Source organism: Grus americana, chromosome 1 (genome assembly GCF_028858705.1).
Source record: "Grus americana isolate bGruAme1 chromosome 1, bGruAme1.mat, whole genome shotgun sequence".
Lineage (NCBI taxonomy): Eukaryota > Metazoa > Chordata > Aves > Gruiformes > Gruidae > Grus > Grus americana.
In genome coordinates this window covers 79,064,312-79,078,992 of record NC_072852.1, presented here as the reverse complement: position 1 = coordinate 79,078,992, position 14,681 = coordinate 79,064,312, and the positions used below count along the sequence as shown (strand labels likewise).

The window sequence follows — 14,681 nt, the reverse complement described above, 5'->3', positions numbered from 1 at the left end:
ACTAGAAATTACAGTCAGCTTTTTAGGTAATTTACTGCTCTTTCTCTTGGTTTGGCTTTTGATTATACCAAAGTGACTGGGGGGAGAGAATTCTAAGTAATTGATACCAAAGCAGATGTTTAGAAAATGGATGGTTTTGTCTGTAGCTGAACTTTGCATCTTGCGCAAGAGAGTTCACAGTCGCTTTATTGCAGTGCGCTTTGTTTCAGCTTTATAGCTAAGGTGGGTGTCAAGTTGCCATAGCTACTGGGCGTTATGCTGCCTTTGTGCAGGCTCCAGAGTGCGTTCCAGGAGGATCAAGTGCAACTTCTAAATAATTAATAGTATCTGGGAAAAGGGAATTGGAATTTTGTTTTGGAGGGCTTTCTTCTCGTTGTCCTTTACAGTTAATGCCAGTGAAAATTACAGTAGCCAGAATCCTAAAAAGAAAGCTCTGTATGATATCTGAAAGAATCTTTCTTTTTCATTTTAGTACATTGTGGCATTGTTAAATACAGTTGTCCCCTTTTAAATATTATCTTGGAATTAAATATTCTAGGCAAGGCTTATAATGTACTCTGTCGTCAATGTTATCGTCCCTTCTGCGGCTTCTCTATGTGACAGGACTGGGGATGCACCCTTCCCATAGGGCTTCTCTGCACGCTCCAGAAAATATCAGACTACTTTGATTTTCTTCCCATTTAGTAGAGACAGGTCTGTCGATGCCGAGCGGATGAGTGAGCAGATGGATTTTCATGGGTGACTTGGTCAGATCAGTTCATGGTGTCGTCTTGGGTGTATATTCTACAACGATGTTTGGCAGCCTATTACAAAACACAAAAACACTGCTTTGTATACAGGTCTGTGTTATTGTGACTTCTCCCAGCTTGTTAAATATATGTGAGGCCAAAGTCTTTGGAGATTATAGTGACTTCTGTGTCATTCGTGGTGATATCTTGTTCTGAGAAACTGCCCTATTTCTGTGCCAAAGAGTCCTGGCAGCTCTTGAGATAGTCTTTTCCTTCGGAATTGCATCATGTTGTTGATATGTTCTAGTACGTAGGCAAGGAAGCAAGGAGTGACTTGCATCTCAATGGTATGGAGATGGGCAATTTTTGCCCAAAGAAGCAAATGCTGCCGTAACGGCAGCTCTACGCTGTAGGGAAGTTTGGACGTGTTTTGGCAGATTTTTGGCAGGTCAGCCTCTGTGCAGCCAGCCTTACTCCAGTGAGCTGGAGGAGGTGCTAAAGCCAGAGACATTGCAAAGATTTCAGTACTTGTCACACAGATCTGTATTGCCGCTGAGTTTCAGGCAGCAGCCTTATTTTCCACTTCTCGGGTTTTTTATGAATTATCTCCACCCCCTCCCCAAGAGCAAGATGAATAGGAATCACTGCACGCAAACTTTCTTCTGGTACTGGGTAGCTTTGGCTCAGGCTGAATCTAATGTCTGCTAATCTCACGCCTGACACCTGCCTGGTAAAAATACCATAAAATGTTCAGACCAGGGTAGAGTGCTCTGCATTAAATCAAGGTCATGGAGCTTATTGACTGAAATTTTTTTTTTTAGATGCAGAAATCAATATAACCCTTCCTTTTACCATTACCAATGTATTAAATTAGCTTGAAATATTTGTGTGGCTGATTCAAAACATAGGGTTCCTACATCTTTAAATAATATTCTGAAAGTTAAAAGGGGGTGTGCATGTATATTTTTTCTTTTAGTTAACATTGTTAAGAGTAAGTGTACTAGCATTTGAAGTGTTTCAGAGCTACAGTGAAAGTCAAACATAGAAAGCGCATGCTCTTTTATCATTTCCATTCTAATGGACGTCTACTTCTATCGGGGGACCTGAATTTTTCTCTTAATGCCTTTTTTTAGGACTCTTCTAAGTGTTCCAGTAGCTTAGCACAGCTTGATTGCTGCCTCCAAAATGCATTTGTATCAACGATAGCCTTGGTGGCATTAGTCATGGAGATGATGCAGAAGTTCACAAGTATATTGGATTTTGAGAACCCGGTGAAGATACTGTGTTTTCAGGTTATTGAAAAGCTGAGGTTTGGGAGGGAGAATTGACGTCTTCGCGTAGGTTGGGGAAAAATAGGTTAGTTTTTGTGGCAAAAGGAGCCAAAGATGACTGCTTATACCCCGACGTTTGTTCTTGCTGTCTAACCAGTTCTAATAAAAAGCTGCTGTAGCCACAAATTCTCTCTCCTTCACATCCATAAACTGTCTTGCTACACTAGCACTATTGACGCTGTATGACAAGTTTCAATTTACTTGTATGTGTTCAAGGGATCCAGAAGGAAAAGGAGGCTTAATGTTCTACATTAACATTGCAGTTATAGTTAAGTAAAATTTATTTTTGTCCCGACGTTGCTTGATGGCTGCTTTTTAGCATTTAGCACCACTTCTTTGTTGTACTTTAAATATTTTTCCCTGACTTTTTTTAAAGACATCTTTTATTCCCCTAAGAGAAAAGTTTTGTTGTAATTGTTTATACTGGTAAAATGTATCTTCTTTCACAGTCCAAAGTCATAACCAAATGCCTTCTGCTGTGTGAAGCGTGGTACGTATCGATTACATAGGAGTCTGATATGAAAGCAGCTGAGTATCACACCCGCACAGATGGACTCTTTTCATGCCCTGTGTCCTGGAGAACCAACGCTTCTGCTTGGAGAGGGTCTGGATGGGGTACGTGTGTGTCTGTCACTGCCTGCAGGCTGTGAAACAACCTCTTCCACCTTCACGCTGTGGTAGTGGAGCTACTGCACGTGAAGCTGCTTAAGATGGAGAGGGTCTCTTTATCAGGGAATGTAGTGATCGTACAGTACAAGGGGTAATGGGTTTAAACTAAAGGAGAGTAGATTTAGGTTAGATATTAGGAAGAAATTCTTTACAGTGAGGGTGGTGAGGCACTGGACCAGGTTGCCCAGAGAAGCTGTGGCTGCCCCCTCCCTGGAAGTGTTCAAGGCCAGGTTGGATGGGGCTGTGGGCAACCTGGTCTAGTGGAGGGTGTCCCTGCCCATGGCAGGGGGGGTGGACTATATGATCTTTGAGGTCCCTTCCAACCCAAACCATTCAAACCCATTACCCCTTGTCGTATTTATAATGCAGAATAAGAGAGCAGAACAAACTAGGACTGTGTCTGGGGTTCATCTGAAGCATGGGAGAGAAGGACATTAGTTTCTTTAGTCAGTTAATTGAGAAAGGTCATTTAATTTGGTTAGTATTTCAGGTACTGTTTTGGAATTATACTTTTTGCTACAGGGAAGGCTAGTAAAAGGAAAATAGCTGGATAAATGTGAGAAAGATGCTTCTAATGTTGAAACCCACCAGGCTTCACCCTGGTTGGATGCACTGTGTGATGGAGGCTTTTAAAACTGTGCTGGCGAGCACACCCTGGGGATAACTCTGCTTTTGTAGAAGATGAAGTTTTTGAAAGAAACTTTTTTCTTTTGCTGATTTTTCCTGATCTTTTGAACCAAACCTGTCAATAAACCTGTCCTAAAAATCAAATTTCAGTCTCTGTATTGCAGCTGGCTCTGGAGACAGTAGGAGTATTTCCGTGCTGAACTTGTATTGTGGAAAGAAGTCTTGAATTTTGTTCACTGTATCTTCTTCCTCTCCCTTTTCATGTTCAATCCTCTTCCCTTTACTGGTTTTTAGTGAATGTGGTCTGAAGAAAACCTGAAAAGTGGTGCTACTACTAGATAGACCTGTAATCCCATTAGACTTCTTTGTAACAAAAAACCAGAATCGGCTTTTTTTGAATGGCTTCTGAACGCCAACAAAATAGTACTTCTCGTAAACCCTGTTCTTATTACCCTGTGCTTTCCATGCTGCCCAGCTGACAGCCTGTATCGATTTCGATTGTAGATTTCTTTTCAGGAGTTTTTCAAAGGCTTATGTACTAAGCTGTGCAAACAAGGTGATTTTCAATTCACACGGGTTTCATCAAACAGCTCGAATGCCTTGGGAACTATATAGAATGAGTGCTCTCCTGAGTGAGGGTTTTTTTGGGGGAAGGGCCCAAATATCCCAGTTTTCATATTATTATCATCAAATAAAAAGATTGATTGTATTCTGGAAGTTTTGGGGAGCAAATAGGCATGTTGCAAAAAATAGTCCAGTTTATCACCAAGATTTTAAGCATAGGCCAAGGTCTTAGATGGGTTTTTCTGGGTTTTGTGATAAATATATTCCAGCTGTCTGCAAGTGTATAACTTAACATGTGTTATATTGGCTTCCAGGACAAGACCTTGTGTGGCTCAAGTTCTTTTGTAAAGATAACCACTCCATGATATATACATCTCAGCAAGCCATATTTCTGTGAATAAAATACATCGGTGTTAATAGACCCTTTTCTCCTTTGCACTTAGGGTGTTCTTTTTGTGCACACGGTAACTCCTGACCAACAGTTTTGCTAATAATGTGTGTTGCGGGTGGGAGTAGCTGCAGCTGGAAGTAGGCGTCAGGCTCTCCAGGACCTCTGGTGTCACTCCGGAGTAAGCACAAGCATTGTGGCGCAGAAGCCCATGAACTCCCAGAGATGGACCATACTATACGTGAGAGCTGTGCGAGATGGTAGCCAGAACGTTTGCTAAGCACGGAAAAGAAATGGGCTGAGGAAAAGCAGGATGATGATGGGGGTCCTGGCTAGCAGGAGCGGTAAAATGGAGTGGATGAAGGGGGAAATGACCTCCGGTGGAGGTGTTTGTAAGGGGGGGTCTTCAGAGACCAGTGACTGGGATTATAAAATTACAGTGAATTCAGATTTGCAGATGACACACATTGACGCTGCATAAATTATGAGTGCACGTGCATCAGACTGCACAGCCCGATTCCTAGGAAATGTGGATCCATTTATTAGCGTAGTTCAATACTGCAGTGCCAGGAGTGCGCACAGGCTCTGGAACGGACAGGTGAGGCACAGAGTGCAAATTAATTTAGTATGCAGTCACGTTGCTGTGCAGGAAAAGTGCAATCCTGAGGGAGTAGTAAGAGTGCGTACACCAGCGCTGTGCTGGTACCAGAAAACTCTGGTACTGGTGAAATACCAAGAGGGTGGAAAAGGAGCACAAGTTCTGCAGAGGTACCTTACTGAGAGGCAAAGAGGCCTCGTAAAGGAATTTTGTCTTGTTTATCTGAAATATTAACAAATATAAAAATAATAATAAAAACCAACCAAACACCCAGTTTTGGTTTGGTGGTATTAAAGAGCAGCTTAATATAGTGGGAAAAGGCATGACAAGAACCAGAGGCTGGCAAAAGGAAAGCAGCTGAATTAAATGAAATTGCACACTTTCAGCCAAGAGGATGATTAATCATTGGAATGAGTTCTCAAAATAAGGTATTTTCCCAGGCGCTGTCTAGTCAAATGTGACTAAATGGATTTTGTGAAGAAGTAACAGGGTAAAATGTCCATGACGCATAGGTCAGCCTATGTAACAGACATAGGTCAGCTGATGTAATTCTGCTTTACAGCCTTAGCTTGGTAACCCCATGAAAACATTATAAAGGTGGCAGAATGGGTTTCAGCTTGCTGAAAGTGTGGAATGGTCATCATCTCGACTTGAATGAGGAAATATCCAGGCTGGCTTTTGGATTTCACTGGGAATAAATAATTAGTATTTATGTAGTTCTTTCTATTAATAAACTTTCATGCTTGCAGGAAGGTACATCTAATCTAAAGCCAAATGAACAAGCATAGGGGTGAGGCATGGCCAAGTCAGTCAGCAGAAGGCCTGGAAAAAGACCCAATGTCTCCTGGATCCCTGGCTGAGACAGGCTTGTTTTCTTGGGAGGACTCAGCTGTCTGAAATGTAGCATGTTCTCCAGTCTATATCATTTCTTAATTCTGGAATGCCAAACGTGACAACATGAATTAAGCCTAAAATATCACAAAACAGTGTTCTGATAAAAAGCATGAGGTATACTAAGAAATTGTACTTTAATTTTTTTATTTATATATATTTTTGATGTATTATATATGTTATTTATATATATAAAAAAAATTAGACTCACATTTACCATGTGATTTCTATGTAACTATAAGGCAGATGTTTCTCTTCAATTAAGAAGTGCTGTGCTCAGCACTGGCAACACTGACTTCCCTAAACTCATGTAATGGTTTCTGTTACTGGGAATTCATTGAGATTTTGACAGCACTCCTATTTGTTGATGTCTGAGCACTGAGAGGTCTTCTGTTTCCCATACTGTCAATCCCAAATGCCTACATGCACTTGAAATGATTCACTTAAATATACAAGGTTAGTACTTCTTGGTTTTTGGATTGGGACTTAAATGAAGAAAATCCCTTGATGACAGCTAAGGTAGCTACTTCTACAGTATTTATGTGATCTAACAGATACAATTCTTTTGCACATAAGGAACCTGAGTAATGGGGCTCTCAAAGGCCTCAGGTTTTGATTTTAAGTTCTTGGCATATATGGTGCTTGTACGTAGTACCAGGGAGATAGGCGTACAGATGCTGAGCAAGCTGCCTTGGGACATGGACAAATTAGGTCAGCCTGCCAAGAAATTTTGATTGCTGATTTTAACCAATAGTCATTAAAATGTATGGAACAGTGAAAATTTGTGTTTAAAGTTCTTTACATGAGTTATGGGGTTTTTAAATTTTTTTTTAATGCCGCCTTTGTTGGCTAATGCTGAACAAGTGGCTGCAGGGTCTGAATGGAGTTAGCCCCACTCTTTCCTATGTCCTTGGCACCTGAGATTCCACAGTGTGCCAGCGACACTGGGATCATTTGCTATGAGTTAAACTGAACCTGTTGATTTATTTCACATAATATCACATGGCCACCTTCACACGTCCAGCACTGTGGCAGTAGAGGGTAGCTGAGATTAATTTGTGAGCTACAGCACTTGGATGGGAAATTGAGCCCCTGGAAAGTGCTGTTTGTTTTGGCCAACCCAGATTTAGCACTTTGCTTTATGCCGAGATGCTTTATGGCCACCTTTTTGCTATTTCTGGAAGAATTGTTCAGAAATGAGTAAAAGAGATGTTGCAGATATAGAGGTGTTTGAGATAAGGGGTGAGACTATTTTTTTTCAAAAGTGACTTGTAATTTGGGTGCCTGCATCGTGAAGCGTATTACCAGTCAGACGGGGAGCGATGGTGCTGCTTGTTATAGCATCCTGGCCAGAGCTCGTTGTGTTTTATAAAACAGGTCCTCAGTGGTGTGGGAAGTAAGGTGTCCGAAACTACTGGCTGCTGTAGCAAACGCTGGCTTCTTGGCATAACTGCTGTCCTAGTGCTGGGTAGGGCTGGTTCGTTCCCCTGATGCTCAGCAAGGACACTTACCTAGGCATGAGCAGGAGCTGCAAAAACGCATCCAGCAGATACCAGCGCCGTGGACAGCATTTGAAAGTCCATTTTTTGTCTTTCTGAGATTAGATGAGTGCTGCCTCTGTCGCTTCTGGCTGCTGCTGACTCCTTTCTCTCTGGGAAGAGGTCATTCCTGTCCTGCCTGATTTGACCTGTTGAACAGAGATCTGTACCTCATGCAGCTTATTGCCTGGCAAAAAATTGAATTCCTTAAATTCCTTAAATTCATTTCCTTTGGAATACAGTGTGGCTTAAGCAGTTGGCTTGGGGAACAGCCGTGGTGGTGATTCACAGTGATGTACCATGCCCTAACCCACAGGTTTTACTGCCCGGGAATCCTACCTTAAGTTAATGCATAGGGAAAAAGTGATTAAAGAAAGGTCCTTTTTCTGTCATTATCTGAGGTGGAGTTGGGGGGGAGCATTCCGCGAAACAGTTGTTGTGCAATGGCTTTGTAATTGCTGGGGAGAAGTAGTTCAGCGTGTGGATTAAATTCACTGGCAGAAAAAATGAGTGACAGACTTCTGCAAAGGGAGGTTTAAACTTTATTGGTAAGAGACGATTAAACTCTGCCTGGATTAAAATAAAGGCTCCACGGATATGGAGGCAGACGAGACTGAGGTGGTGTCAGCTGAGCACTTGGCCTCGCTTACCCTGGCGTTAGTTAGAGCTGGAGTTTTACCATGTGGTTACTCAGTCCTGCCTTCACCCGGTCCTCTCGTCACGTCTTTCCTCCTCTGGTCACATCTTTCCTTCAGAGGCAGGATGGCTTTTGTTTCACAGGGTATTTCTAGAGTCTTGCAAATGTGATGCTTCTGTGCTTTTAAGCATGAAAGTACAAATATCACCTTTGTTTATTTGGAGATGAATTTAAATTAGATTATTTCCCTCAGCTGCTCAAGTCTTATTTTTTTACAGTAACTTTCATTAGTTTGTGCGATTATATTGCCAATAGAAAAATTCATTGTTAGGAGCTTTAGAAGAAATAAAAACAAAACAAAGGAATGATGATGTATGAGTCTATGGGCATTTAAAAAAGATATTTTTAAGTTAAAAAATGAAAGATAGGAAACAGTGCGTTTGGCTTTCATGGTATCTGATGATAGTGTCAGTCCTGAAATATTGTACTGTTTCACTGTTCTTCACTATATTTTGGTCTTGTAGCTTTATCCTTCCCAGAGGAGTTGAAACACGTGCAGTTACTATAGGGCTTAATCTTATTTTTAGTTACTATAGGGCTTAATCTTACTCCGTTTGATTTAATTTATGTATTCTGACTTTTATGGCAGTGCTTTCTAACAAATCAGCTCTACCCTTCTTTCTCTGCCCCAACCAAAGAAAAAAAAAAAAGTTCATGAATTTCCCTGTCTACAGCTGTGTCGACTGGTCACAGTATTTTGGATATTTCTTAAACATCTCTTAAAGTATGTTACTGTATTAACAAAAAAAGATATTTTTGACAAACAAAACCAAATGCTTTTCTAGTTTTTCTGTCAAAATAGTGCGTAGCTTTGACATGTTGTGTGCGCTACTAGTCACCCTATTCTGTATTACGCACCAGTTCAGAGATTAAGCCGTGCTGCTGCTGGTTTTTAAAGTGTCAAACTACTGTTCAACTCTGTGTACTACATCCAGTCACATTTTATATTGATCTCAATTGCTTCAGTTTGTTAGCATTGGTAGAGTTGTTTTTGCTTTCTGAGATTATTTGGGATTTTTCATTTGCTTGGTTTTAGTACAGCTGGAAATCTCACAAGTAGTTGGGTCCAATCAGTACTGTCAGTGTGAAACCTTTAGAAACAGGATTACCAAAATGTCCTCTCCGAGGCATTAAATAGTGGACTTCGTCTTCCTAGAGACTCCCACCCCAATGGGGAACAAGCTACCTGGTAGGCGATGTTGAGCATTAGCCTAGTGACAGGTTTGGTTCTGAGGGTTTGGGTTAAGAGAAATGCATATGTGTGCGTATCCCTGATTTTATTCATTTCCTTTTGGCTAAAACACACCTGTTATAAGGAATAAATGAAGCTGCTGTCCAAAACTGAGATTCCTCTGCACAGACCTGCCTTTCTCGCCTGTTCTCCTTCACATCCCCTCTCCCCCTTCACATCCCCTGTCTTCCCAGCTTCGTGTCCATGCAAAGCCTTTCACGAGGGCTGACCTCGCATGGCCAGCAAAATCGAACCCTGACAGAAAAATCTGGCAGGAAGCTATGCAACGTGCAGCTTCTGGTGTCAATTTTATGTTTGCATATAAGTACCTTTAAGTAATATTTTTTTCAAGGAGATCTGATATTTTCTTAGCAGGTTGAAGTTGAAGTTTACCGGAGAGATTCTAAGAAGCTTCCTGGCCTGGGAGACCCCGACATTGACTGGGAAGAGAGCGTCTACTTGAACCTCATCCTACAGAAGGTAAGTGATGCTTACCTAATTTTTATGGGCTATTTATGCTAGAGAAGTTTCAAGGTAGGCTTTGATCTGTCCCCTTTCCTCCCTAGCCTGGGGGATTTGAACACTTATGGAGGATATAAAGAAATCAGGGCTTTAATTATACCTTTCAGAGTCTAAATGAACATAAACGGAGATGTTTATTATTTTTCAGTATAGTCCTAATAGCTTTCCTGAGAAAACTTTACATATATCCAGTGAAGCTGGACTGAATTTTATACTCCATAACAAAGTTTTGCAAAATGGAAGGCTTTGTCAAGTTTAATAGTTTTTGAGAGTGAACAAGACTGTTAGACAAGCAACATTGCCATTAGAGTTCACAGTTCTGGTGCAGCTAAGAGAGGGAACTGCTAAATGGAAATGCAGTAAAGGTGTTATGTATTACACTGGGATTTTGCTGCTCTTGACATCAGAACTTTAATAAAACTGGTGGTGGAAACATGAAGCTAGTGCAAATTATTTCTTTAACTCATAGCTTGTTTAGTTATTGCATATGTTACATTGGCGCTTAGGGAAGCTGAACATTACTGTAGTCATTCGAGATGCCTTAAAAGTTTTGCTTATTATGATCTCGGAATGAGAAACTGCTGGGTCATTGCACACATCCTGGAAAATAAATTGTTTTCATTCTCTCTCCTTCCTCCCAAAAGTCTTGTTGCAGAACTTTTCTGCAGAGAGCAGTTTCCGCCTTTATTTGATGCTGAATAAAACCAGAATCCGTTTGCTGCAGTCAGAATGCAGACGTGCTGTTACAGCTGGGCACTGCTGTCCAGAGCTATCATGCTTGCTCCTTACAAGTTTGTTGTGGATGAACCCGTCAGGCAGCTAAAGCAACCACACAGCCGTTCGCTCATCCACCCCCCAGTGGGATGGGGGAGAGAATCAAAAAACAGTAAAACTCGTGGGTTGAGATGAAGACAGTTTAATAGGACAGAAAAGGAAGATAATGATGATGATTAAAAAATATGCAAAATAAGTGATGCATAGCACAATTGCTCGCCAGCTGCTGACCAGTGCCCAACTAAGTCCTGAGCCGCGGCCCTCCCCAACCAATTTCCCCCCCAGTTAATATCCAGAGCATGATATCATATGGTATGGAAGTATCCCTTTGGGTCAGCTGTCCTGGCTGTGCTCTCCCAGCTTCTTGTGCACCTCCTGCAGAAGGCTTACACGTCCTCGCTGGCAGGGCCTGGGAAGCTGAGAAGTCCTTGACACTGCTTAGCAACAACTAAACCTTAGTGTGTTATCAACATTATTTTCATACAAAATCCAAAACACAGGACTGTAATGGCTACTAGGAAGAAAATTAACTCTATCCCAGCCAAAACCAGGAGAGAGGGTTTTTTCTGGTTGTTTGTAAGGCTACGTTAACAGTTTCTGACCTCTCTAATGCGTTGCTTGTGTTCATTAGTGTTTCTATTTTTCCCTTTTCGAAGGGAGGATCTCTCTTCCATTTCTACCTTAAAGTCTGCTTATGTGTTCATGTCATGCTTATTCCCCCAGCTGATGAGTAAGCTAGTGTTACACAATCTTGACAGGAGTTTCTTTATCCATAAGTTGTGTACCTCAGCAAGCATCTGTGCAAAAGATTTCAGTATCACTGAATTAATAAACAAAGACAGGATTGAAAGTTGTAGGAGTTTCAGTATAGTAAAGAGAATAAAGCAAACGGCAATACCAAAACATCTTTTTTAGCCAGATAGCTAAAAAAATTGAGACAGAATGTGTTCTGCTTCATTCACATGAATGCTTGTTTTTTCTAACTCTAAATCTTTATTTCTCTGTCTGCTGCCTTGTTTTAGCTGGATTATGTGGTGACATGTGCTGTGTGCACGCGCTCTGATGGAGGAGATATTCACATTCACAAGAAGAAATCTCAGGTGAGGTTACCCTGTTATTACTGTGGATAAGAGGTTGGCATCCAGTATTACCTCATGCTAAAAACTGTATCAAAACCAGGGCAGTGGTTCTCAGGCTGTGCTCTGACAGAGGTATCCTTGTGAAGCATCTCAAGTCTTTGTCTAGTGACACTTCCTGCCAGTCATCTAAATTGGAGATCTAAATGTCTTTTATAGCCTCTGTCAAAAAATTGTAAAGGCCTCTGCATGCTTTCAAGATTTATATCTTTGCCTGCTGGATTTGGGGGTGGTGATGCTGGAGCGGGGAGTATGTCCAACTGTTAACCAATCTGAGGGAAAACCTGAAATTGTATGAGACCTGAGTTACGAGGAGTGTTCGGGGTAAATCTGTAATGTAGGGCTATTAAATGGTAGACAACTTACTGATTACCAATTTTTCTTTTTATTTTATGAGATTCTTGTCTTCTCTTTTAAACTGCTCGTTCCTTCCATCTCCACACCGAAGGCTTTTATCGCTTGCTTGTGTGCAGCACACAGTTAATCCAGGGTTTAGCATAGTGGAGGACACTGAATAGTAAGCATGGGAGGGGATAGGAACAAGACACCCCAGACTTCACTCAGTTTCCAGCAGATCTTGCAACAACAACACCCAGTTGGCAGAGATTCTCCTTTTAAAGGCTCCTGTTGCCTTTAAAAGGCTGTTCTCCCAGGCATTTCCATTCCTTTCGCTCATTCAGTTGCCTGCATGGCTTTACCTAAAAAACCCCGATGCTCTTTAATCCTTTAATTTTGTTTTACCATTTTAAAACAGTTGTTGCTTTGCTTACAAACAAAACTACTGATGCTGATTATTTTTTTCGTAATTTGCATTAGTTAGATGCATAATTCCCTCCTAGAGACACCATATTACACCACTGATGTAAGCCTTTTACTTCTCATTGCTTTTTCCACTGTTCACTAGTCCAAATTTCACCCTCAGTTAACTTCTGCAAAATTCTTTTGAGAAAAATCTGTAAATATTACTTGCAGATTTGAAAACCAGGAAGATGAGGGTGAGGGACCTGCCCTCACTGCGTGCAAGCAGTTTTCAGAATGAGGAGGAGATTTCTTGTTCCTCATGCCTAGAGGCTTGTACTGTGGGACTGTTTATCAATTTTTCTTAGTCTCCTCTTTTCTAGGAGAAATTCAGCATACGTTAAAACTTACCAGTACATATTAGTAACATTTCAACATCATTAAGTTGATCTATGGAGGGAGAAAAGGCAATTCTATATACTGTGGAAAGCAGGTTTGCAGTAGGGCATTTTATTGTAACATGCACCATTGAGGCTCTTCGTTTTAAATGAACAAAAGCCAGGGTTTTTAGGTCTATATTACTGCTTTGATGGTTCTTGCTTTAGAAAGTGTATATTATCCTGTGAGTGTGCAGCCAGATGTTGAATAGATAGAAGCTCTATTCAGGCATAGGACTGACTTTGCTACTCCAGACCTATGACAAAGCTACTGTGTTCATACTGGTAGAGTACCTAAGGCACAAAACCAGTGTAAAAAAGGCTGGCTTTCCCCTAAATTATTTTGCAGACTGCATTGAATCTCTGCTGGTTTGACAATAAGATCTCTTCAAACTGTATTTTCCTCAGGTGTGTTTGACTGGAGATGAGTTTTGAGGCGTTTTTGCTTTACATTGGATAGCATGAGAATAAGGATGCCTGGAAGATATCCTTGTTTCGGGCATTGCTGCAGGTGTCATCTTTGAGGAGTCTTGTTAACTTCTCATGCTGTTTCTTGTCATGAAGCAACCTTTCTTTTTAATAATCTGTACTTAAATGTGCACGTAGGCTCCATAAGTACAAATAAGGAGAAGTAGCTCTCATGAATATCTAATATCCTACCCCTAGTCATGTTTTGTGTGGAATGGTTTGTAGCAAGAGTATCACAAGCCTGACAATCTGGGCAGGTTCAGAGCTTTCAACACATTCACAGTGGGCTAAGATTTGACAGGTTTCTTTAATTCAAAGCTTTGTTTGTAAACAAGAGGTGGAAGCAAAGAAAGCTACCTGGTGTGAATTCTTCTCCCTCTTTACCTGCTTGTTAATCTTGTTGGACTGATAAAATATAAAGCCTTTAGCTATTTAAACATGGGTTCTTTTAAGGAGTGAAATGACCAAAGGAGTTCAGGAACTGCTTCAGAGGGAGGAACAGGCAAGAGGAAGCACAGTGGATAGAGGAAGAAACAGAAGCCAAGTGCTTGTCCTCCTGAGGACCATGCTTCCCATTACTGAGGGATGTTGATTTTATTGTGGTGCTAAGCAAACAGTAACAATGAAATTAACTGTACAAGCAAATAGTGTTAGGTTGGCTACTCCACAGTAACTTTCTTGCTGTGTGTGCTTTCACTTTGCAGTGTATTGCAGTAACTTAAAGGCAACTCAAGGTGATTTTCTCTGTTAATGAAAAGGAGGATACCTTAGCTGTACCACAGGATGATGAGAGGTCAGGTACACACAGGGATGTTTACTGTGGAGCAACCAGTATTTGATAACTTACATGTGAAAACTCAGGGATTTCACTAGTGATGTCCAAGGCCAACTGCACGAGGCTCATAGAGGTTCAGTGCCGGGTCCTGCACTTGGGTCACAATAACCCCGTGCAATGCTACAGGCTTGGGGAAAAGTGGCTGGAAAGTTGCCTGGAGGAAAAGGACCTGGGGGTGTTGGTCAACAGCTGGCTGAATATGAGCCAGCAGTGTGCCCAGGTGGCCAAAAAGGCCACCAGCATCCTGGCTTGTATCAGACATACTGTGGCCAGCAGGACTAGGGAAGTGATCGTCCCCCTGTACTCGGCAATGGTGAGGCCGCACCTCGAGTACGGCATTCAGTTTGGGGCCCCTCACTATAAGACAGACACTGAGGTGCTGGAGCGTGTCCACAGAAGGGCAACTAAGCTGAGAAGGGTCTAGAGCACAGGCCTTATGAGGAGCGGCTGAGGGAAATGGGGTTGTTTAGCCTGGAGAAAAGGAGGCTGAGGGGAGACCTTATCACTTT

The 14,681-nt window shown here is 41.6% G+C and overlaps 1 protein-coding gene across 2 annotated transcripts in view; it reads left to right on the top strand.

The window, feature by feature from the left end:
* The window catches only part of KIAA0930 (KIAA0930 ortholog), a 78,912-nt gene that overhangs the window by 47,449 nt on the left and 16,782 nt on the right, over positions 1-14,681 (top strand). The window contains exons 3-4 of one of the 2 annotated variants that reach the window (XM_054828240.1): positions 9,635-9,742; positions 11,581-11,658. In XM_054828240.1, the coding sequence (XP_054684215.1) occupies positions 9,635-9,742; positions 11,581-11,658 (186 nt within the window). The remainder of the gene's footprint in view (positions 1-9,634; positions 9,743-11,580; positions 11,659-14,681) is intronic. The other variant, XM_054828331.1, reaches the window with a different exon arrangement.